The sequence below is a fragment of the Solanum tuberosum genome, unplaced genomic scaffold (genome assembly GCF_000226075.1).
Source record: "Solanum tuberosum cultivar DM 1-3 516 R44 unplaced genomic scaffold, SolTub_3.0 scf00429, whole genome shotgun sequence".
Lineage (NCBI taxonomy): Eukaryota > Viridiplantae > Streptophyta > Magnoliopsida > Solanales > Solanaceae > Solanum > Solanum tuberosum.
Genome location: NW_006239358.1, coordinates 283,359 through 308,994, shown reverse-complemented (window position 1 = coordinate 308,994; position 25,636 = coordinate 283,359). Strand labels below are relative to the sequence as shown.

Genomic DNA, 25,636 nt, shown 5'->3' with positions numbered 1-25,636 from the left:
TTAAATTTTGGTAATTGGTATCTACTTTTAACTATCAATTATCGAACCTGAAATCTGAGAAATCCGAACCGAATACCGAACATCCACTTCTATTTCCAACAAGTTTTTTAATTAAGGGGTGAATTCATAAAAAATATCTTTTTATTTATGATTTCTTAAACACTGTACATAATGGAAAAGTGATCAACTAATATGCAACGGAAGGAGTATCATTTTTCAATTAAAAAATATTCAGTGATTATACATAAATATTTTTATTGAATTAGTAAGGAAAAAAAATATTTTTATACAGAAGAATTAGGATGTTTTATTAACGCTGGAAAAAAAATGTTATTATACATGGCTAGGTCCCAAAGATGAAAAGTGATTTATAAGCAATTAAACCAACAATGCCATATAAAACTTGTGCTTTTAATTTCCTCCAGCAAGATATAGTAATATGATTATAATTAATCAAAAGCCCTTGAGAAGATAACTGGTGATCCATCCACATGATGAGTCTCTGTTGCTTCGATAATTCCCAAATATTCCCAAATTATTTTAATTGTATTTCATATTTGAACTATATTGAGAGTATGCATTTTCTATCTGAGATATCACCTAATCATTAGTGAAACACACCTAGATATTGACTAGACCGAATGTTTATTTAGAAATGTTTGTAGGCTCAGGTTCGTGGGTTAGGACAAACTCAATAACTTTTTCATAATTCTATATATATTTGTACTAGAAAATTAAATAAATATATATGTACATTAACTTGGAACCCCTATAACAAAACTGATTGATAGCTTAGTGGTAAGGAAGGGGTCGTGGAACTATCAACAAATTCAAATCCTTTAATAGGAAATTAATTTAGAACCCCTAAAATCTTAATCCTGGCTCCGCCTCTATTTGTAAGTGTATTTTTTCGTAAAATTTCGTCCACTTAGCATATATAACGATTCTTTTTGCTGATATTTTTTATAAATAAGTTTGATTGACTTATTTATAACCCTAAACCTTCTCCTTTCAAGTCAGAGATATTAATACCATCGTAGAGACAAAACCACAACTAAGAAAATGGAGAAAAAGGTGAAGAATGCCATAATTGGAATAAATTAATTTATATGCTTATAATTTTAACTTTAAATTATTTATATTTTCCATGGTGAAATTATTTTTTCCAAATGAAGTGTATTTCACTAACTATTAGGTGATAATTTAGGTAGGAAATTCACAATCTCAATAAGTAATTCAATTATAAAACTCAAAAACCTAATATAATTTAAGTGTGTTAATGATCCTTTTAACTCAAACTATTTACTCAGAGAGAGAATAAAAAACATAAGTAGAAATTGTCTTAATTATATTTCATATGTTAGTGACTTTTCATTACGTCATTTAGGCAATTTGACTGATACTTTGTACAAAATATACAATTTAGTAATTTTTATGATACTTAGATAAAGTTAAATGAAATTCTTTTCATATAAAAATAATTTAATAACTTTGATTATCAAACAAAATTAAAATTGAATGATTATTCATGAAATTAACTCATATATATGATGTTTGATAAGTTGAATGATGTTTTATTTCAAATACAGTCTAGTGATTTTTATGGCACCTAAATAAAGTTGAGTAACTTTAAAAAAATAAAATAATTAAGTAATCATTCATGAAATTATGTATACTTTTATATTTAATTTATAAGGTGACACAATGTAATGTTATATTTCTGTAACCTTTTGCTTGTCTCTCGATCTCCTAATATACTTAATTGTAGGAATATAAACATATATCTTGTTGTTCATATACTTAAAAGGTTTGTTAAATACTTAATTATAGTGTTGATCGAAATTCTCTGAAGTTTAATTTCATGATCTCAAAATTAATATTTAATTCAGTTCGGTCAATCTGATGATCACATGCCATAATAAAACTTGAAACCCTGCATATACATGAACTTTATGCACATGCAAGGTTTAAGCTTTATAAGTTTTTTTAAAATATTTTTTTCTTTAATAGAATACGAGATAAATTTAAATTAGACTAACTAATTCTATCAAAAAAATTTAACGTAAATTATCAACAAGAGTTATGGTGGAATGGTAATTAGTAATCCTTCATCCTTATCAACAATTTCATGTTTGAGTCCCTCAAGTATGTAATCCTCTTTTTTAAGTAGTGTTTTACCTCATAATACGAGACTTTCCATCGTTAGGCTCCATTACAAATAATCGAAAAATATAGAACTTGATTAATCGCATGAGCTCAGAGGCGGAGCTAGGTGGGGATTCATGGGTTCGGACGAACCCACTAGCTTTTTCGTAGACCTTATATTTGTATTAGAAAATTAAATAATATATTTATATTAATATGTAAACCCCCAAATAAAATTAATTTAGAACCCCTAAACTCGTAACTTTGGTTCCGCCGCTGCTGGTGAGCTATGAGGTCTCTGGATAGTTTTGAGTGGTTTATCTAATTTGGGTCCAATAATGTTTGTTGGAATAAAAATATAATTATTAAGAGTATATATCTAAAGCTATTTATTTGACTTTGGACTACCTTAAATTTAGGGTGTAACATGCATGGCTTGACGCACATGCATGGTTTTATTTCTTGACTGAACGATAAATGAATTTAACTTTTACAATGTACATGTGCTCACAAAGTCAATGTAAATGGCAAAATCAATAAAAGTGTCTTAGTCAATATATCGAATTTAAGACACTTTATTAATTAATTATTTTTATTCAAATTATATATAAATTAAAATATTTATATTAAATGAATAAATTAAATTTGAATTCAGGATGAATTCATTAATGCCGAATTTTGAATTTATCTATTATTACTTCCTCTGTCCCTAAAGTGCAAAATGACCAGAAAATTTGACCAGAAAATTAAAAACACTATAATATTTTTTTTATTTTAAAACAAACTGATCTTTTTTTTATTTTTTAGTTAAAATGTATTAAATTTAAAAGAGTAAAAATGTTTTAAAAGAAAAAATAACATAAATAAAATATCATTCTTGCCAAATTCTGGCCAAATTTTCTGGCCAAATTTTTTTTTCCTTACTTGTCCACTTTTGAATTGACACACCTATTAAGAAAACAATAATTGATATAGTGAATTTACCATTTTACCCCTATTAATTATGAAGTGGATGAATTAAAAACTTAAGATTTTAAAAAAGTTCTACATTTTTCAAAGTAATAAATTGAGGGTATAATAGAGATTTTTTTTTGTTCTTTCTTAATTTGTCAAAATGGACAAGTAATTAAGGACAATTAAAAAAAAAAGGGACAAGTAATTAGAGACAAAGGGAGTACATACAATGCAATAAGGGGCAAAACAAATTTGAATTCAGATCGGAGTGAATTCATTAATCCCAAGTTTTGAATTTGTCTATAATAATACCATTGCAATAAGGGGGGCAAAACTACCCTTTAATTCGTCTATGAGTTCGATAAAATTCAATAATTTTGATGTAATTTTTTTTATAATAATAATATATTCAGTTTAATTTTATATATATGGTTCGGAGAAGGTAGAATATACACAAATTTATTTCTATTTTTGTGGGATAGAAAAAATGTTTCTAATATACCCCACCACAAAACAATATATAACAAAAATAAAATAAAATGATATTAATATTAAAAAAATACACTTAATATGAAATAAATTTGGATAATGAATAATTCATTGTTCTTTAACTCTTGAGTTCAGAAATTTCTATATGACTTGAGTCGATTAATAGTAAAAGTTTTTTCTTTATTTTTTCTTAATTGATTTATGTTTCAGATTCCATTCACTCCATGGCTGAGAAAAATGTTTGACTCTATTTATTTATTTTTTAAATGTATTCATAATGATTAAATTATATATGATCTTTTTCATTTATTTTCGATAATAATTTTAAATAGTAGAATTTTCATTATTTATTTCATCAATTGTAATTATGTACATCATTTATGAATGACCAAATACAGAATCAGATGATATTAGTCTAATCCAATGAATGCTTTGTAGTCCCAACATTAATTGCAATTTGCTATAATTAACTTCAATTACTCTCTTCGTCCATTTGTTTGTTGTACTATTTTAATTGGAGTACTAAAAAGAAAAGAAAAAAAAGACTTCTAAAATTTTGCAAATTCTCAAATAAAAATATGTAGCATATATGCAATTATGTTTTAAGTTTTTAATAATATATCATATAAAAAAATTTAAAAATATTTTCTTTAATATAGAATAAAAATAGTTAAATAAATTAAAACTGAGAGAGTAATTCGTTTCGTCATAGGAACGAACTCTAGACCGAAAGAATGTCAAGTGACGTTAGGAAAACCAAAAGTTGACGTTATTAATCCCAGCCAAGAAAATGTTAGTTGTTTGGCGGTGAGTTAGACATATATTAATTTCTGCATAAGTAATACTCCATATTTACTAATTGGTTAAAAGGCAAATTATTTATATGTAAAATTAATATGATATTTGATTTACAATTTAAAGATATTCATAACTAAAAATGTATATATAAATTAAGAAATTATAAAAACTTATATTTTATACAAAATATAACAAATAATACGTGTACAAATACGTTGGTGTGCTTAAGTAGTTTCAAATTTGTGGATATTATTGCAATAAATGAAGTTTTTTTTCAACAATAAAAGATTAAAAAAGTTTAAGTTTCCTCCCTGCTATTTGGTATTCGCATAAGAGTGTGAAGTTTTTTGAATTTACACCACATAGGGTGTCATTCAAGACAAACATTTTCTATTAGTTTTTTTTTTTCACATTCAAAACTCGAATTCAGGACCTCTAATTAAGGAAGAAACATCTTCATCAACTAGACCATATCTTTTGGTGGTAACGATAAAGATAATTGATACTTTACGGAGTACTCCCTCCGTCTCATTTTATATGTCACCTTTTTACTTTACACTTGCATTAAGAAATGATGTAACTTTACCCTTCTACCCTTATTTATTTATTTTGGAATTAAAGTTTTCAATCAATGAATATGGGATTAATTTGTTTTGATTAATTAATTTAACCAATGGACATAAATCATTTACTTAGTTTTTCTAAGTTGGTCAAATGTATATTTCCAAGGCTAATAACTCACAAGAATGATAATTTATGCATTGATTTTATGAAATGACAAAGTATTATGAATCAACTATTTATAGAAAATGATGACATATAAAAAGGGACGGAGGGAGTATATTTTTTTTTTTAAAAATAAAGAAATTAATTACCGTAATAATACCTTGACAGTGTTTGGTGGGGCAGAGAAATGGACGGAGGCTTGTAATAATGATTTTGTTTTGAAGACGCACCTTTTTTTAATTTAATAAAATACTATAAATATCAATAAACAAACACTCGCACGCACTCTCAGACTTACGTCAAATTACCTTCTTATCCCTCTTCTTCTTCCTCTCAATTCTCTCTGTCAAATCCTATACATAAAAATAGAAAAAATAAATATCCAGAAAACAAATCCCAAATATAGAAACAACTGCTTCAAAAAGATTGTTTTTAAAGAGCTTGGATCCGACCCGTTTGGACCCATTTGCTCTTTCTAGTTTCTCCTCCTCCTCCTCCTCTCTCTCTCTGTTTCTTGAAAATTTTCATTTTTTTTTCACAGAGAGGGAGACTTACATTCATTCATTATTATTGTTAATGGTGTTTTCTTCATTCAAAAAACAAAAAGGTATGAACTTTATGTATATAATGATGGTGGGTATTTACCAGAATTTACCATTGATGTCCCATTTTTGTGCAGCGGGTTATAACTTGTTTGGGATTGAGACGTAGTTATTGTTGTTGGTGCTTCGTTATTAATTATTTACTTTAGAGTTGGGGGTTGGAATTAAATTTTTTGAACTTTCATGGTTGATTGATTTTTTTATTTGCTCAAAGAACGAGATTTTACATTTCTTTTTGAACTTCTGGTAACGTATTCATTCCATCTTCCTAGGTATTTCTTGACCTGTTGATTAGTAGCTTGTTGTATTTGTGAGTTTTTTTTTTCTTGCTGTTTTCATTCTTGATATTTTATAGCTGCATTTGAGTTGAGAGTTTTTTGAAAACAACGTTTCTATATCATGAGATACTAATAAAGATCTGCGTACATTTTATCCTTCTCTCGGGTATATTGTTGTTGTTGTCATTCTTCATATTTTGGCTTTTTCTGCTTTTTTAAGCAATTGCATTGTTAATTTTATTGCTTTTTATTTTATTTTTTTCTGTTTCTAACAACAACTTTGGTGTTGTTATTCTTTTGTTTGTTTGTTTTGTGTTATGATTTTAATGTGGACCCATTTTTTGCTTCATTCTCTCTTATGCCTAATCTGACAATTGTTTTGTCTGATTCAGTCTCTGAAAGTGAATACAAGGTCATCTTCATTCCATCCTTTTTCATCATTAACAATTTCAAAAGACAGGACAAGGAAAATATAAAAATAAAAAATGGGAGAAAAAGCAGTTTATTACATTTATATGTTGAACACCTTTTCAGTTGTCTCCAATTTATTTGCTTTTTCTTATGTGTAATCACATGAAATTATTAAAGTTTGTTTCATTAGTTTCTTTGCAGTTTGCACTTAGCCATCTTTGTGTTCTTTTTTGCTTTTTCTTTTGTCAGTAATATTCTTGTAGTACATCTGTTTTTTGAGGTTCACTGCTTTTAAGCCTGTTAAAAACAGCTTTTGTCTCGTCTTTTTGAGTTTTATTCTAGTATATAAGATTTTGAGAACTCTAAATAAAGAACAATTTGTAGATTGTACTAATAGTTCCAGATGTTAGTACTCTTTTAAGGTAAGCCTTTTGTATTCCAGTAATCACGAATACAGATAATGTAATAGATCAAATTTCAAGTCATTTACAAGTGACATCTTTGTAGTTCATGTGATTGTAACTTCTGCTTGACGTAGACGTTGGACTGATTCTTGCTTAGTTCTTATTGTCAATTGTCACATGTATGTTTTGCACTGCTTTCCAGTAGTTATAATGTTTTCTTTATTATCGTTTTTTCTTTCAATTATTACTTTGATTTGCTTCACTTGAGGCGAGGGTCTTTTGTACAGAATCTCTCTACCTCCATGAGGTAGGGATAGGACCACGTACACTATACCCTCCCAGACCCTTGTAGGATTTCACTGGGTATGTTGTTGTATGGAATTGTATATTCAGAGATTTCAAGTTTCTCTTGTTCACGTGCCAGGTATACTTAATTTCGTGAGTTCCAATAGGAATTTGCATCTTTGCATGGTACATCAGCAATTAGCAGACGGATTTGTGAGCTGAGTCGTAGTAATGGGTGGTTGTGTATCAACTCCAGCAACCACAATCAGGGCAAGGAAGAAACACCATCGTCACCACAGAAAATACAATAGAAAGAATTCAAACTCAGGTATAATAGGAACCAGGAAAAGAAACAGCGATGCACGGGTGACAGACATTGCTGTTAGTGAGTTTGTTCATACAACTACAACAACCTGCAGAACATCTGAGGTCTCCAATTCCACATTTCATCTTACTCAGTTGCAGTGGCAGCATAATCAAATAGATGGCAACGGTAAACTCTCTTTTTTCTATTTTGAACCTTATATTTTGATATGTCTATGCTCGATGCTCAATCGACTCTTCAAAAGTGTATTTTTCGAGAATCTGACACACAGGTTTGGCAACTTTTTTGGAGAGTCCGAGCAGCATAGGCTTAAAGAGTATAATCCTGCTACAAGTTTTGTATTATGACACTTTCTTTACCTTTTATTGTGGTTATGTTAATTCTGGTGCCTTTTCTGTTCACAAGAAGGAAACAAATATGCATTCTAACATCTTAGCAAATGGAGTTTTGTGTGATTAGGCTATGGATAATGAAAAATTCTTGAACTGTAAGCTTTGAAAATGATAAGAGATTTACATTTTTGCAGTTCTTTGCCAAGAAGAAGCATGGTTTGACTCGCACAGCATTTTTGAGTCCGACTCAGATGATGACTTTAGTAGTGTTCATGGAGGTAATGATCAACAGTTTCTTTGTTGTTGTGCTTATAATTGATGACTTTGTCTATCTATGGATTCAGAAGGCCATCATTCTTGAACAAAGTTATGATATTTTCATTCTATTCCTTCTAGATATTTTCCCCAACATTTCAAATGGACAAGTAGTTCAGTATGAAACTTCATCATGCTTTATGGATAGTAAACACAAGTACAAAGAATACCATGAGAAATATCTCAAGATAGATGGCTTGAGCAAAGATGGAGTTGAGGATCCAAATGGACCTGCAGTTGTAATTGCTCAGGACTATGAACATCCATCCATGGGGAAGGGTGAAGATTTTGGTACCAAAAAGAAGAAGAACTTGGATCGTGCGTATGCAAGCTTTAAAAGTGTAAAAAAGGAGATACTTCAGATGCAGGAGAAAACTCAGGAAACTGTTTTCAAGTCTGTTTTACCGAAGCTGGTAAATACCTTGAGTTTCAATGACAAAATCATAAATGGACCAAACTCAGCTCCACATTCTCAAGTAAAGAAGTCAACTATTATAAGACTTTCTATGAAGAGGACATCTGTTGATGGGGAAGAAAATGAATTTTGTGAGTACCTTGCCTCATTTCTCTACTTTACTTTCAGCATAAGTCGAGTCCAATTTGAGAATCACATTTTTATTCTCATTATTTTCGAATCTAACTACTAGCAAAATCTTGCTGAGATCATGATGCACCTTCAGGTTTAGATTTCCAATTCTAGAGTGCTAAAAAAGGAAGGTTGAAAAGCTAATCCCATGGTTGGTTAATAATGCATTAAACATAGTAATATTCTTGTAGGTTCTTCGAGAAAGTTTCTACACCGCCCCAGGGCTGGGCTTTTAATTCCCTGTTGCACAGAAGAAAAGTCTATCGCAGGAAGTTGGTCAAAGATTGAGCCTTCAAACTTTAAGCTCCGTGGTGATAGTTATTTCAAGTATGCTCTCAACCTACATTTTAATTACAGTTGTAGGACTTCTATATGGATTTTAAACCTGTTTCTTTACAATTTTTCCATTTAATCTGCAGAGATAAGAGGAAAGCCCCTGCTACTAATGTGTCTCCTTATACTCCAATTGGGGTCGACTTATTTGCTTGCCCAAGAAAGATCAATCATATAGCACAACATATTGAGCTTCCTTCTATAAAAGGAGATGGAAGAATACCGCCTTTACTAATTGTTAACATTCAGGTATAAGAGCAGTCTCTTCCAACTAAACGAAGTAATTTTTATTTGATATACTAATATAGTTGTTCTTCTTTGACAGCTGCCCACTTATCCTGCTCCGATGTTTGTTGGTGATGCTGATGGAGAAGGCTTGAGCCTTGTAGTATATTTCAAACTTTCTGAAACTTTTGAGGAGGGCATCTCTCCCCAGTTTCAGGACACCATCAAGGTACTTATGTCAACTTTACGAAGCAAAATCAACGGATTTCTTCTCCTTTTGTTTTTCCTTTTTCAATCCTCTACACTTGAAATTTAAGGAAGGTATTAACGAGGGGAGAGGCAGAAAGTAGAGTATGCTAGTTCTGTGTTCCATTTTGGACAGTGGTTAGCTGAAAGGTTAGGTAGGGGTCGTTAATTTTACCATCTTGCAATTTTATTGATGGACAATTACTTCCTTCATAGCTGGGGGTAAACTCTTTTGCTGATATGGTTATTCTGATCTGCCTTGCTTCCCGATTTATTTTTCCTTTATACGTGCTACTTGTTTTTATGATAGAGATTCATCGAGGATGACATGGAAAAGGTGAAAGGTTTTGCAAAAGAATCAACTGTTCCTTTCAGAGAGAGGTTGAAGATTATGGTTGGGTTGGTTAATCCAGATGAGATTGTTACAAGTTCAACTGAAAGGAAGCTTTTGAATGCTTACAATGAAAAGCCTGTGCTTTCCCGCCCTCAACACAATTTTTATCAGGTGGATCTTTGATACCCTGACTTTAGTTTGTTTGTCAGTTTAGCAACATTGTGGCTGTTGTTCGAACACCACAATATTCTCAATGTGCATGGTCTCTGCTTATTATAGGGCCCGAATTACCTAGAAGTTGATCTTGACATTCATCGCTTCAGCTACATAGCAAGAAAGGGACTTGATGCTTTTAGAGAACGTTTACGACATGGAATACTTGATTTTGGTCTAACAATTCAGGTTTGTCATTTCTTTTCAGAAAGCAGAAATGAATCTAGTAGTTTTGAGGATGGTTGGCTTACTTTTGGCTTTATTAATGGTGTATGTTCATTGTGTAATCACTAAATTCCACAGGCACAGAAGCCAGAGGAGCTGCCAGAGAAAGTGCTTGGTTGTGTTAGATTGAACAAGATTGATTTTGTTGATCATGGCCAAATACCCACCCTTGTGAGAGTTGAGGAAGATTCATGTTCAGAATAATACATCTAATACCTACAGCTACATGTTACATAGGGGAGTAGATGTTAGTGTATCTTGAGCTCTGTATATAGCTCAATTGTTGTTAAGAAAAACAACACCTCACTTTTAGTATTAAATTTGCACGAATTGTTATTAACTCACTAAGTTATAGTGGACGCTCGTGGTACTCCGAACCCATTGACTTAGCATACTTGATCTACTTCAACCATTTGCGTTGGATAAGACACTAAGGGGAGTAAACCGCTCCTAACTCAAAGGTTTTCCATTCCTGAAGTGCTAGCTTGACATTTCTAGTTAGAGGTGAAGGAATCTCAACTATTCCGCCACACACCTTGATGTGATAAGAGTCAAAATATTTGGTGGAGAAGGATAACTTATTTGTGATCATGAGATTATTTCTGAATTAGAGCATTATGCTTGTGTAATTGATCTTTTAGGTTGTAATGGTTTATATTGGAGAAGCTTTTGAGCTTCCATGTAATGTAGCACTTGAACCAAGTAATAACATTTAATTTGGTATTCTTTTTTTAGTGGGGAACTTGTAAATTCAGCTTTTGCCTTTGAGTGGGAACTTGTTGAATCACCAAACGACACTTACATAATTTTTTTGTAGATATTTTCTTATTTGAAACGGACTAAAAAGAAAAAGTAAGAAATATAAATTGAAACGAAAGGAGTATTATGGATTTTTTTAAAACTTAATACCAAACTAAGAAAGAATGAAATGACAGAAGAAAGAAGGTTAAAGAAACAAGAAGTCATACTGGCAGTCTGTGGCTAGAATCACAACACATCACTCATAAAGTGCACTAGATTTCTTCAGATTAAACCTTAGCCAATTCTAACTTATAAGAACCAAACAATTTCTTGATAACTTTTGGCCTATCTGCTTATGTGTAAAGCCATATCCATTGGCCCATACTTTTAGGAATTTGACTCTGCCAACAGTGAAAAAGCATCCTACTTGTACTGGATTAGCTCAAAAACTTCATGTGGTCTACATGTAACCACATTCTCCATATATAACACAATGAATTCTCTCTTTATACATCAATCCCTTTTTGCTATATCCACTTATCCAATATATATACAGTGATCAGTTTTATAGCAAGAATCTCTCTAAATCTGCAGTACTATTTGGCTAATTAAGGCAAGAGATTCTCAAACCAATATGGAAGCTTGCTTTGTAACTTCAAAGCCCTTCTCAGATAAACTCTTCCCTTTGATAGGATCAAGAGTTTCTTATTCTACAAGGAGGAGGTCATTTGTTAGTCAATTTCATCAGCCAAAAAAAGTTGGCAATCCTTTTTCAGTGACATGTAAGTGCCCTGCTTCTTGTTTTCTTTTGCATCTCAAAGGTACTTTCGTGTAGGCTCTAATGAGTCAATCCAGTAGTGATCCAGATCAAATCTCAATGACCTCCTAAGTTAGTTGCACAGAGTCATCACTTTTGATGCCGCATCGTGTCAGATTTTCCAAAAATATGCTACTTTTGGAGAATCCAACACACATCCATTAACATTTTTAAGAGTCTGAGGTACGTATTGACCTCATGATCACTAATGTAAGCGGAGTGAGGATTTTCACTAAGGGTGTCAAAATATAAATGACACACACGAAGAAGCTAAAGTATTTCAACATCTAATATAAGTAGTGTAATTTTCTATCAAGGAGGTTCGAACGAACCCCTCGGTCCTATCTATCTCCGCCATTGGTATCTATCTATCAACACGATTCAAAGTATGAGGGTCAAACCATCTAATTTTCATTGTGAACTTGTTCCTAAAATTTTCAAGTTTTTTAAAAAAAATTAAATTTACATATTTAAATACTAGTATATAAAAGAACTACTAATCACAAATCCATAATTATTAAGAATTTAAATGTTTTTTAAAATATGTATGAAACATTTTGATCACATAAATTTTGGCATATAGAGCAAACTGTAAGATAAACAAACAAAGTATGCACAAAATTTTCAGGTAATTTTCAAATTAAGCTATAAAAAATTATCAGGTAAACATATATTGAGAAAATTTTGTACTTGTAGGTTGCCAGGCAAGTTCACCATTGCCATCACCTTCACCTCAAGATGAAGAAAGACCTTTCACTGAAACAGACTGGCGATCATTTCGCGCAAGATTAGTCGCCGGCGAACGAGCTTCCCGGTCGGAAGATCCCTCCTCCGTCGTCAATCCCGACACCGTCGACGATATTCCTCCGCCTCCGGCCGTCATAATCGGCACCAAATGGGCCCACACCATTCACGAACCCGAAAAAGGTTGTATACTCATTGCTAGTGAAAAGCTCGAAGGCGTCCACATATTTGAACGGACCGTAGTTCTCTTGTTATCAATGGGCCCAATAGGCCCAATGGGCTTAATTCTGAACAGGCCTTCACTTATGTCCATAAAGGAAATGAGATCGTCTGTACTTGACATGTCGGGGACATTTGCGAATAGGCCGTTGTTTTTTGGTGGGCCTTTAGAAGATGGGCTTTTTTTAGTAAGCCCAAATGAAGGAGGTGAAGATGGGCTTGGAAAAAGTGGAGTTTTTGATGAAGTAATGAAAGGTTTGTATTATGGAACAAAAGAAAGTGTGGGTTGTGCTTCTGAAATGGTGAAAAGGGATGTTGTTGGGGTAGACAATTTTAGGTTCTTTGATGGGTATTGTGCATGGGAAAAAGATCAATTAAGGGATGAGATTAAAGCTGGTTATTGGACTGTAGCTGCTTGTAGCCCAAGTGTAATTGGGCTTTCTGATGTGGGAAGTGTTGGGCTTTGGGATGAAGTTCTTGGGCTTATGACCCATAAGAAAGTTTGGTGAGCTGAAATGATCATTTAATTTGTAAAGAGAGGATATGGGTTTCTGTATTAATTGTAGCTTGAACTTTTGAGTTAGATTTGTGTTGTTGAAAGTAGAAGCCCAAATATTGTAAATTATTATGCATTGAAATCCTATGAGTTTTTAACCAATTAAAAAGATAATGAAACTATTGTCTAAGTTGCACGGACTCTTTAATTTTGATGTCAATCCTCTAATTCATGTATTAGCTATACATATCTTAATATCAAATAGAATGTATAGATTGATTGAAAAAATATAACAAATAAGGTACCAGTAATACACAAAGCTAATATATGCATTTTTTTTTTCAATTTCTAATGCACTCTAAAAACGAGCCCTTGAGGGGGTTGTTTGGAACACAAAATAAATTATTCTGAGATTATAATCTCTGAACTAATTTATCTCATCGGAAGATGGGATAAAATAATCCCAAGCTAGATGAATAAAGGTAGGATATCTCAGATAAAATTTATATTGCATTTGGTAGATGGTACAAATACCGTTACCAAATATAATATAAATTTTATTCCAAATTTAATCTTTGGACCAACCTGAAACACCCCGCTCATTCGAACACAAGACGAACTCATACTTTTGGGATAAAACTAAGAGATCAATGTGTTAGGAGGTATTTCAATTGAACAATGGTTGTATGTTAAGTTTTGAAGTTAAGCAAGTTGTAAAATAGAAGTCGGAAAAAGTCATTGTAACTTTTCTTTAAGGAATTCTCTTAAAATTTGGATAAAATATGTTGTGGGTTTTCTCCCGATTGGTAAAGAATTAGTGGTCCCCCAATATACCAAATTGAAGATCTATGAGTCTAGTTTCCAACACATTAAATCATTTGTCCACACGATTTCAGAATAAAGAGATATTGACCTTTTCGTACGACTACACAAACAAGCACGTAAAGATGGGGCCCTAGCCCCTATGTTGGTTTAGCTTTATAAAAGTTGTTTGAACTTCATTCTAACTCATAAAAAACAACAAAAAATCATACAAAATCAAAAGGAAAGTCCCTAAATTCTCCATGGATATTGGTTCCTTCAACTCGGAAGTTTAACCAAAGTTGCTCTACATAGCGAGCTCGTCGTTTTGGTATAGTTTTTTCCATCGATTTCATGGGTGTTGTGACAACGAGATATCATATGTTTATTGAGTATTTTGTAGAAGCTATGGATATATATTGGTAAGGTAAGGATCTCTACACTTATCTATTTGTTGAATCGAGATTCTAAGCTTCTAGTTATGAAAATTGGAGTTTTCGATGACTTGTGGTAACTTCTTGTTAATATTGGCTCCGACTTTTGTTACTTCAAAGAGGCAGATTGTTTCTCATGGTATTTCAAGGAAATCATTCCCTTTTGATCCTCCTTCATAATCTTATGTTCTAGCAGCATTTTTATAGATTTTTCAGCCACAAAGTGGTGTCTTGGATATTGTTTCTCTGGAAAGACCCTTTGAACTGGGGTTGGTTTGATTCTAATCGGAGTCATGTAAGAAGGTTGTTGGATCAAATGACGTGAAGTACACCTAGAAATAGTGCCTCGGGAGATCGTCACTCCTTTGAGATGTGGTTAGCATATTGTTGTTGGATTTAGCTATCATTTATTATTATTATTGGCCTCATTTTATGCTTTGGAGTTGACTGGTCATGATTGTGACATTAACATCTTATTAATTGTCAGTGGCTTGTTCTCGCAGCCTTGTTGATTCTAGCAATTAATGTGTTATGATAGGTTGGTCAAGTTTCATACAGATACCTTTGAGGCTTCAATTAAAAGGTATGTTAAGACTATTCCTCTTTTTTGATATGTTTCCTTAAAACTTAGAAGAGATACAAATTTCAGAAATCCGCTCTTAGAGTTCGAGAATCCAAGCACTGTAGGGTTGCTATTATTGATGTACTCGTACCCATAATTGTTGGTGATTAGCTACTTGAGTTGTTATATCCCTCTCAGTTTGTTGGGACTCTTACTCTATTAGTAGCGGTCCCATGTTAGGCATGACTTAGAGATTATTGGTATAGATTGATTATAGCTTAATTGCTCCTCTTTAGCCTATTAGTTGTTTATTATTACCCTTGGGATATTGTGGTTAGTTGCAGGTATGTGATTTTTGCATACGGGGCTATAGTGATGCCTAAAAAGGCTATGAACTGCCTACGGGGCTATGTTGTTTCCTAAGAGGATTATATGCTGCCTACGAGGTTGTATTAATGCCTAAGAGGGCTATGAACTGCATGTGGATTTATGTTGTTGCCTAAGAGGGCTATGTGCTGCCTACAGAACTATATTATTGACGAAGAGGACCATGCAACTGCCTACACGACTAAGGGGATAATGATATGGGTATAAAGATTGAATTAACACCTTATGAGCTTATGGGGGCTGGGTAGGTGGTCTTTTTTGTTGTTTGTACCTTTCGAGCTTATGGGGGCTCGGTTTGGTTGTTGTTTGATTATTTTTGTATGTTTAAATTCAAGAGCAGGTCAGTACGCTTATCGTATTTTTGATTTCCCTACTTGATTACTTTCAATATATTATGATACATGTTCATATAGTTTATTGCCTTTCATACTCAATACTTTATTTCGTACTGACGCCTTATTGCTGGGGGCACTGCAGGTCGACCTGCAAGATGACTTGATAGACCTCCTTAGTAGCATAGTTGAGTTTCAGCAGGTTACTTCCGGAGCTGTCAGAGTTTAGAGGTTTGTTGGCTTTTGTTGTATATAGTTTTGGTAGGTCGGAGCCTTGTTCTGACCAAACTTTACTACTCTTAGAGGCTTGTAGACTAGTGTGTTGGGTCGTATAGCCATATTGGTCTTGTTTGCTGGTTGGCTGAAGTTTGATGGTTGTTTGGTGTATTGTTTTGATACATAGTTATTTTCAGCTTCTATTTAGAGATAATGGCGGCTTTGATGGCCCATATAGAGTTCATGTTTTCCTAGATATCATGGTGGCTTTGATGACTTATGTTCTAGTTGACTATTTCTTGCGTAACTGTTTCTTTTATAGAGCTATCGACAAGGGCCTTGCTGACCAAGGACTTATTTTTAAGCCGATTTTTTTTTTGTTTTCTTTACTATGTGTGGCTATTATGAGCTTTTAACAAATGGTTCAGCAGGATCGACACAAGCCTAAGTTTTGGTATTAGGTGCCAGTTGCGCCCCTTGAGTTTGGGGCGTGACACAACCCAGCCCTAACAACTGACTAACTAACCTTGAATATTGTAGTCTCATCTAGTAAGGTAACATACTGAGTCCATTGCATGATGCATCCAAACGTTGAATACATTACTATTGATTTCATGAATCATTTCGTAAAGTAATCTATCGAGCCCACTTATTGATCCATCCAAGCATGAAATACATTAACGTTGATTGTATAACTCTTTATTTCAGAGCATGCTATGAAGAAAGTGAGACACACAGATAATAGTAAAAGTTGAAACAACTCATGTTTCTGAAAGAATCACATCCCCAGTTATGCTAAAATATAAGCAAAGGTCTGTGAGTGAAGAACATGATAAAAAAATAAATCTGATCTTGTCTATAATATCTCTTGATCATACAAAAAAGTACCAATATGTATAACCTACACAGTTCATTGAATAGGGACTTAAAATTTTCTATAATCTACAGTCTAAAATGACAAGATATTGATTTAATCAAGAAAACAAGGGTGATGGCGATCAAACTGACTAGGGAAAAAAATGAAATGAAGTCAAAAGAATCATCTCAACCTCTAACGGAACCAAATGGATAGCCATAAGTGAGCGCCACCATCCTAGCATTTCTTCTCAGGATGTCCCAATTTTGTATCACTGATGGTAACAGTGCACAATTTATGCCACTCCCCAATATTGCCTTCTAATTAGTAGACGTATACTACATCCACCTAAAGTGCAAATATAATGTGTACTTTGTCACATCAACAAGCTAGGCAACAAATTTTTATTTTACAGATGGGAAGAATGAATCTCATATCCATGCTAGTGTCGCAGGTACTCTTCATAGAAGTGAGTCAAAGTAGCACATCCCATACCTGAATATATCCCAGCCAATTCTGTTAAGTATCAGAATCTCCTTCTCAATTCGATTTTAAGTTCCCTAGCAAATATTCAGCAAAGCCTATGCCATTTGAATTTCTATCCTGCGTATTGTCCTTGCAGCATAACACATACACTACTCCAATATGTGGCAATTCCTAATAAAATCATTGGTGTTGTTAACATACTTGGTCCAAAAAGGACGGAGATGCTCAAAGCCTATTTCAAGCCAAGGCTTCGATTGACCATTGTAATGAATGACAGCAGCCTTCTTCACATTCTCAACATTGGTATTATTCTGATAGCCCAAGCCAAGCATGTGCCACGACGGGTCAATAGGATGAACATGACCTTTGAATGCAATCAAAGCAGGAGGCAGTGTTCCAAGTTTCCACATTGTCAAGTTTGACTTCAGATTCTACAATGATCAAAAAGCTTCAGAATGCCAACCAAAAGCTTATTTCCATTCACCAAATTGAGAAAACGTTGAAGACTAGATTGCATGATTTCAAGTTGAATTGCAATTATAAGTAGATCAAATTATTCAAATGTTTTCAGAACTGAAATAATAGATAAATCCTTGAGTGGCATAATACAACACAATTTATTCACCCAACATCTAATGTACACCAATCCCATTGGGCAATAATAGGTAAAGCAGAGATTCCATGCCATGCTAATACCTTGTTTATAGAAGAACGGACACAAAAGTAGACAATACAGACCTCTAGAACCTTCAAATTTCTTAGTCACAATATCTGTGAAGTGTCAAACAGAAAACCAAGATCGCAAAGCTTATCTCATATAACAAGCCAAAATGCTGAACTAGGACGTACTTGTGTCTCCTAGATGAACGTGTCACTAGAAAAAAGTTAAATGAGCCACAAAAGAAGACAAGTAATATGAAGACATAAGCAGGAATACAGGAAGAACTGCAACTTTTGAAAGATTAAAAAAAAAGTAATCTCCAGCTCTTGAGACCAAAAAATAATGATCTTGTGGAATTTAGAAAATTCATATATTTAAAGATTAGGTTAAGAAATAATGAAGATGTGATTACCTCTTTAAGCCATGAATGATAACTATCTCTTATACTTGTCTTTCTCCATGCACGCAAGTCAAAGATATTCATCCCATAAGCCCATGCACACTCATCGGGGTTCAAATTCTTTGCAATGAGAGGATGAGAAAAATTGAAGTAATTTCTGAATCGCTTAGACATCACCCACCTATCTTCACCTTTACAGGTCTCAACAGCTCCGTTCACCTTACCATTCAGATCAATGTCCCACAAGGGGGATAGGTCACGCTGAATTACAATATCATCGTCTAAGAAAACCACTTTATCAAGGTTCGGGAAGAGCTGCAAAATACAACACAAAATCTCAAACTTGTACCGGTAAGAGAACATACATATCTATACAGTGCAGAATTAGAATTATCATTGTCTCTAGATTTATCCTGGAATTGTATTCCTGAGAGGTTATGATTAAAAATTTAAAACTAGTGGTATTCATTTATCACTTTTTCCTTTTCATTTGTTTGCCTTTTGTTTTGATATGGTATAAAACACCCTCCCCTCCGTACCCCTACGCAGGAGCTCAACAGCGGCCCTTCCCACTTTTGCTCTGTTAGCGACTTGAATAACCAACCTTGTCCTTACTAGGTTATCCCTCTCTTGTCAAGCCTTTTTGACCTGACAATTTCATCCTTCCAAATTATAAGTTAGAGCAACAGAAGACAATTTATGACTTATGACAAAGTGTTACCTCTGGTAAATATACGCGGATATGATTTAGCAAGGATATGTATTTTGGACTTCTAGCCTGCAATTTTGAGGCAAAAGAGCGTGGAGTAATATCACTGAGATTGGCACCTGCAATATGATTTCCATGGTAGTATTTCCGAATCCCATAATGACTCTCAACTGCTTCGAGCACGGGAACATTTTCTCTTGTCAACCAGTCAAACTGATGAATACCTTTAACTTCCACAATAGCAGGAGAGACAGGATTCAGAGCAAACCATGAATGCATGCCTGCATATGTTTTCTTATCAGTGATGACATGGAAAACAATCTTTTCAGGTTTTAGAGATGACTGCACGCCAGAACTGACGACAACTGACGCAGCTAGGATGTTATCAGTTGACAGTACAAAATGGTGCAATGAGTTGTCGGAAAGCAAAGGGAGTAGTTCTGGTGAAGGCAACTGTTTGCGTGCATGAGCATTGGTCGAGTATTCATCAGTCAAACGCAGTGAAAGACAGTGAATGCCTTTTGGAACTGCACTTGCTGCAAAATGTTTATTCGTTAACTCAGCAAATTTTGATTCCCTGATCTCCCTTTCAGATCTCTCCATCTGCAAAATAGTGAATTCATCGTATGAAAAGAAGAGTGTAAAGAAAAGTTTAATAAGGGCGATATATAGATCATCCAAACATATACATAAATCTGAATGCATGCATAGGCATTAAAAGAACCACAACTATGGGGTAGATAATGTTGCTCAGACTCTTCACTTTCAATGCCCTACCCGTGTCGACACGACATGGGTGTGAGATCTGTACTGGTTGTGGTCAACCAATTTTGGGTACTTTTACCAAAATCGACGGAAAAACCCGGGACAGATACAATGATTTATGTAATCAAAACTAAAGCTAAGGTAAAATTGAAGAAAATGGAATAGCTTTTATATAGAAAAATGTCTATGTTACACATTTTCCTTTTATCTCCTTCTGTGGTTCTCCTCTTGATCTATATTTTCTCCTTGGAATACCTTGTAAGTTTGATACTTGAATTATTTTTAGCCGAATCCCCACACCCATATCCGTACCCCCCAAATCTTAAAATTTAGATCATGAAGGATCCGCTCAGACACCCACACCCAAGGCCAATCAACTTATACCAAACTTTATTTTCTTGGGTTTTTGATAAGTTACGTTATATCAAACAAATAACTGCAGCACCTAGTTCGTTGCATAGCAAACATCACAATGAAACGTGCAACAAAATCTACAACAGTAGGATAACATTCAGAGGAGAAGAAAAAGTATTGGTATCCTAGAACAAACAGGCTACGTATGACAGGAAGAAGAGTTCTTTGCTATTAATGACCCAATCTCATGCATTTCATTCCATTATTCATATATTTCTGTATTTGTCCCTGCCCAAAACAAAAGGCAATAGAAACAATAAAGCAAAATGAAAATGCAGAATTAATGCACCTAGAAATAAATGGTACGCAAATAAAGAGAGAGATCAATTATATGCGTATACCATTCCCTTCAACATCAAAGCAAATTCTTTTGTGCTGTGCTTGTTGTTTTTTACTTCAGAAACCAGTTGACTATATGACTCTGGGAGCTTCAAGCCAGCAGGCACTTCCTCAGAGTTCACTTGATTGAGGATCTTAACAAAATCCTTAACAAGCTTCTGCTGAAACAAAAAATGTAAAGGCTTGGGCTAAGGATAGTATTCCACTTAAACTTGTCCAAAATAAAAAAGGAAAGGCATTCAACTCAAACGCTCAACAAGATTTGAAAACTAGGACATGAAACCAGCAACAAAAATGTAGATGGAAGTTTGTTTTACCCCTGAACCATCAGATCGCCCAAGGAGCTTTGGTCCCAATCGTCTGCCTAAACAATCTGAAGATCAATGTGAAGGAAATGAGGTTATGGTTTCTCAGGACAATCATAAAGAAAATGAAAACTAGCACCCTTTCTGGAACTGAATTAAGAGAGAAGCAGCAAGCACAAGCATCATAACTAGATCCAAGAACAAGACCAAATTCAAACAGCACCTGTAGACACACTGGTACTTTAAGGCTGGGGTCCAAAAACCAAAACAGTCTGTCCAGAAAAAGCTTCTTATATCATTTCTTTGGAACAGAGAAACAACATTTCGAAATATCCCAAAGCAATTGAATGATGTGATATCAAATTGTGAACTGAAGAAACTTGTGATTCAAAATAGCACAAAAACCTAGATAACAAACCACAATTACTGAGGTGTATACATAGGAGAATTTGTCGCACATGCAAGAAGCAATATCTAAAATCGCACTTACCAGATACCTTAGAACAAAATACGTGACACAGCACTAAGCCCCCCACCCAAATGCACACAGATACTCAGTACTTCAACTCATATCACATTCTCCCTCTTTTCCTTTCTAAGGGATATTTGTCATCAAACTGAAATACTTCGATAGGGTAAATAGAAATAATCAACACTGCTTTAGTAAATCAGATAACACTCAACAAACTAAGAAAAAAACCACTCCTACCACATTACCAGTGAGAGGGAAATGATTTAATATCTATTGAACTGTGACAAAATCCAGGCAACCTAATAATCAACTGATCAGTCCACTATACCTTCCTTTTTTTATCGGTCTGACCACTCAACTATACCTCAAGGCTCAAGTCCAAGCTAATTCGTCAAGGAAAAGAATCCTCTATATATTGTGTTATATTTGCACCCCATTTAATCAAATATTGTCGAGTAATTTGTCTAACAAAAATCATGGGTTCTCTAAATCCCACACTAATTCCTACCCAAACTTAATGTAAGTGCAACTAAACCGTAATCCCAACTAATTGGTATCACCCATATGGATCATTTGCTTTCATAGTTACATTATGTTCTAGTTTTAGCTACTTTTGCATTGGTTGCTAGAGATTATAGCTTTTCTGGACAACTACCCTTCATGTAATTTTAGGTCTATCTTGTCCCTTTTGGTACGTACCCTCTATCACCATAGTGTTGCTTAACTGGTGCATTTACAAGTCTACACATAAAAAGCTACCTAATAATAATGAAACACGAAAGTTTCCACCTCAAGCAACAATTTTCAACAATGGAGAAGCAGAACATGATCTAATTAACATTACAATAAAGGAAAACAAAACAGAGAAAAAATATTAAAGATCTAGCTAACAATGCAATAAAGGTAAATGGAGGGAAAAAGATTAAGTACCAAATGAGGAGCATTTGTTGACACCTTCAAGGGTAACAAGAGCAGTGAGAATGAAGATAAATGGCAGCAAGAAAGCGAGGAAGAGTATGGTGTGAAAGAGTTTTCGGTAAGAGAATTGGCGAGATGCGACCTTGATCTTCATCAAATCACCTAGCCCTCCATTGCTATTTGATATTGTTATACTTCTCATGCTAGGTGAGAAGTGCAGCTGCATCTTCCTCCCTTCTCCACCCCAACTAACTTCTCTAATCCAATCACCACCCCTATCCCCAATTCACCGCAACTCCAAACGAAGCTAAACAAAAAGCTACCTAAAATAAGGGACAGCACCCACTATCTCTCCCTTGATTCTACGCAGTGGGGCAATCTTAAAACAATCAAGAAATGCTCTTTTTCACCACCAGATCCACCACAATACCAATTTGAAGATTCTTAACCTCTTTTCCAATTCTGGGTAATGCTTAAACCGTCCAAATTCGCTCTTTTCACCATCAGATCCACCAAAACAGAAATTTTGAGGATCTTACCGTTAACGGTCCCTTTCGAGACCAATGTATTGGATTCTCTCGCCTCCTCCCAAAAACCCAAACCGAGCTATGGCTTCTATAATAAACCGAAACGTCTACAACCTTCTATATCAATTTCTTCATAAACACACACACATCTGTGTGTGCAAAAAAAAATTGAAAAAATAATCTCTGTATGAAACGAATGAATTAATCAACCCCAAATAACAAAAATTTGAATCTGATGAATAAATCCGAACAAAATCGGAGGTGGGAATTTGTTCTTGAGCTGAAATGAGCTAATTTTTTTCTTGAGATCAGAAGAATGGAATACAGAAAGAGAAAAAAAGGGGAAGATGGGATGGTTAATGGCCTATTTTTGTGTTATTCTGTGTTTTTTTTCTAATTTTTATGGATAATTCTTTCTCTATTTTAGGGGGAAAAAATATTAAGTTTTAATAACAAATTTTTTAATCTATTTATTATTATAAGAAAACTTATATGACATAACCAAAAAAAAAAAGCATGTGGGAACTTGGAAGAGAGAGAGTTATTCCTAAATCTCAAAATTATGACAGATATTTTCAAGGAGAAAAAATCATTTCGCATATAAAAATAGGTAATTAATGTTACAAGTAAATTATCAAAAAATAATTACTATTTTTATATATTAATAATGACAAATAAAAATAAAAATTTATTTTTAAAATAATAGATAAATAAAAGTCAACCGATTAAATTGACTATTTAAATTTTCTTACTCTTTTATTCTCTCGATTCCACACCTCGTCATTTCTTTCCCTAGACCTTATGTAAAAGAAAGAGAATGATTGATTTCGCTAATTGATGTTTTTTTAAATAGTATACAATATAGTTTAACACGAAATGAAAAATGAAAGTTTTCTAGTATTTGGTATTCTCTCTGCTTCATTCTGTGTGGCGCTCATTTTTTTTAATCCGTCTAAAAAAAAAGTCACTTTTATTATAGTTAGAAATAATTTAATTTTAAAATTTTATTTTATTCTTAATAAAATGTTTACAACCACACAAATATCACAAATATGTAAGGATTATTTTAGACCACAAGTTTCAAAAGTTTTTGTTCTTTTCTTAAATACATACCATGTCAAGTCAAATAGCGCAACATAAAATGAGACGGAGAGTATAATAAATAAAAGGAAAAAAAATACTTAATTAGACAAACATTCCCACCATATTTATTATTTCTCCCTACAGTTTGAAATTATTACATATTGTCCCACTAAGTAGTAATTTCATATCATATTTAAAGTCAAATACATCTAGATACATATATTTTTACTATCAGATACACTAAAACATGGAGATAGGTGAGCGGCAGAAGGAGAGAGACGAATATGATAGGAGGGAGGCGAGCGACAGAAACGAACAAGTTAGGAGGGAGGCGAGAGAGAGAAACAAATGAGATAGGAGGGAGGCGAGCGAGATAGAAAAGAGGTGAGCAAGAGAGTCAGATACATGTGAATCTATTTAGATACAATGTATCTAGAATAAATTTCAAATAATTTTGACCCTATGTATTCGAGATACATGTATTTAAACGTATCTGGGACGCGCCAGATATATGTATCAGAAGTCTAAAATCTAGTAAGATATATAAACTAGCTTGCATTTAAATAATTAGCTCTTAAACTAGTGAAATTTCTGAAAGTAAAAAGAAGGTTTAAATTTTAATACAATGTAAGCGAAATTGACAACTTTTATGCTTTTGATTAGTTGATATACCACAGTAAGTTTTTTAAATTGTATTATTAAAGTAAAATATATATACTTTGGTGTATCATTGAAAACTTTTATTTTTAACAAAATATTGCTACTAACTAGCCACTAGGCCGGATATTATAATAATTTTGCTAATTATTTCATACAATTACAATCTTGTAACACATTCTTTTTTATTTTTTTAATGGGTATAATTACCTATTAAAAAGATTTGGTAGGTTTAAAATAAGAGTTAATGTATGTATACATAAGTTTGTAATGCACTGATGACTCAATTTTACTAAAATCAAATGAAATATGGTTCAAAAGATTTTAGAAAAAAAAAATACAAATAAAGATTAACTTCTTCTGCTAAACAAACTCTCATTAAGATTAATTTAATCAGAATTTGACTTTGATATTTTGTTTTTTTACGATTCTTGTTGTGTTCAATAAGAATTAGTCGTGTAAGGCACGATGCATTAGGCATTATTTACACATTTTTAGGCAATTTCATTAATTCGCCTATCCACAAATCAAAGAATTTATATTATTTTGATAAAAATACTAAATATTTTTCAAATTAATATGTTTTACATGTATTTCTTTTAAATTATCAGCAATCTTAATTATTTCTTTAAACTTGAATATTGGATGATTTTTTACTTATGTACGATTGCAGCTAGAACTGTCAATATGGGTTGGCCCACCCCATCCAGACTAACTCATACAGGCTTTGAAATTTGACGGGTCAAGTCGAGCTAGCCCATTTTTGGTGTGGGGCAGAAAATGGTCGGCTCATCCCACAAGTACATGGGCTACGGGCTTGCCGGGCCAGCCCTCTTTTCGTAAAAATATATTTAAAAATATTATCATAAATATCGACAAGATAATATTACATGGTGTTAGTGGTATTACTTGTTAATCAAATCCACAAATAAAATTATCTTTATAATATTTATTAAGTTTGATTTCAAGTAAAAGTATAAATAGCTAAATAAAAATTTAAACCTAATTGTTTTTAAATGATCATAATAAAACACAAAAATGATCATAATATTTCATAGGCTACGGCCTA

At 33.2% G+C, this 25,636-nt stretch overlaps 3 protein-coding genes across 5 annotated transcripts; 2 read left to right on the top strand and 1 right to left on the bottom strand.

Moving 5' to 3' along the window:
* Window positions 1–5,688: 5,688 nt before the first annotated feature.
* Window positions 5,689–10,994, top strand: LOC102605832 (uncharacterized). Of its 2 annotated transcripts, none has more exons than XM_006363360.2 (10): window positions 5,689–5,719; window positions 7,232–7,585; window positions 7,944–8,027; window positions 8,146–8,610; window positions 8,842–8,977; window positions 9,070–9,232; window positions 9,309–9,437; window positions 9,765–9,959; window positions 10,068–10,190; window positions 10,305–10,994. In XM_006363360.2, exons 2-10 carry the CDS (start codon window positions 7,324–7,326, stop codon window positions 10,428–10,430), a joined length of 1,683 nt encoding a protein of 560 aa, XP_006363422.1. In that variant the 5' UTR covers window positions 5,689–5,719; window positions 7,232–7,323; the 3' UTR covers window positions 10,431–10,994. The 2 variants fall into 2 exon arrangements, with proteins under 2 accessions (XP_006363422.1, XP_015158922.1); XM_015303436.1 differs by lacking the exon at window positions 5,689–5,719 and adding an exon at window positions 6,564–6,825.
* A 408-nt stretch (window positions 10,995–11,402) lies between these two features.
* Window positions 11,403–13,429, top strand: LOC102605491 (UPF0301 protein CHU_1773). Its single transcript, XM_006363359.2, has 2 exons — window positions 11,403–11,749; window positions 12,481–13,429. Exons 1-2 carry the CDS (start codon window positions 11,602–11,604, stop codon window positions 13,254–13,256), a joined length of 924 nt encoding a protein of 307 aa, XP_006363421.1. The 5' UTR covers window positions 11,403–11,601; the 3' UTR covers window positions 13,257–13,429.
* Window positions 13,430–16,808: 3,379 nt separating this feature from the next.
* LOC102604930 (probable galacturonosyltransferase 13) lies at window positions 16,809–23,224 on the bottom strand. Of its 2 annotated transcripts, none has more exons than XM_006363357.2 (6): window positions 22,313–23,224; window positions 20,923–20,978; window positions 20,608–20,766; window positions 19,100–19,690; window positions 18,391–18,693; window positions 16,809–17,748 (listed from the first exon to the last, which is right to left on the bottom strand). In XM_006363357.2, exons 1-6 carry the CDS (start codon window positions 22,524–22,526, stop codon window positions 17,467–17,469), a joined length of 1,605 nt encoding a protein of 534 aa, XP_006363419.1. In that variant the 5' UTR covers window positions 22,527–23,224; the 3' UTR covers window positions 16,809–17,466. The 2 variants fall into 2 exon arrangements, with proteins under 2 accessions (XP_006363419.1, XP_006363420.1); XM_006363358.2 differs by having other exon boundaries at window positions 20,608–20,763.
* Window positions 23,225–25,636: the final 2,412 nt, after the last annotated feature.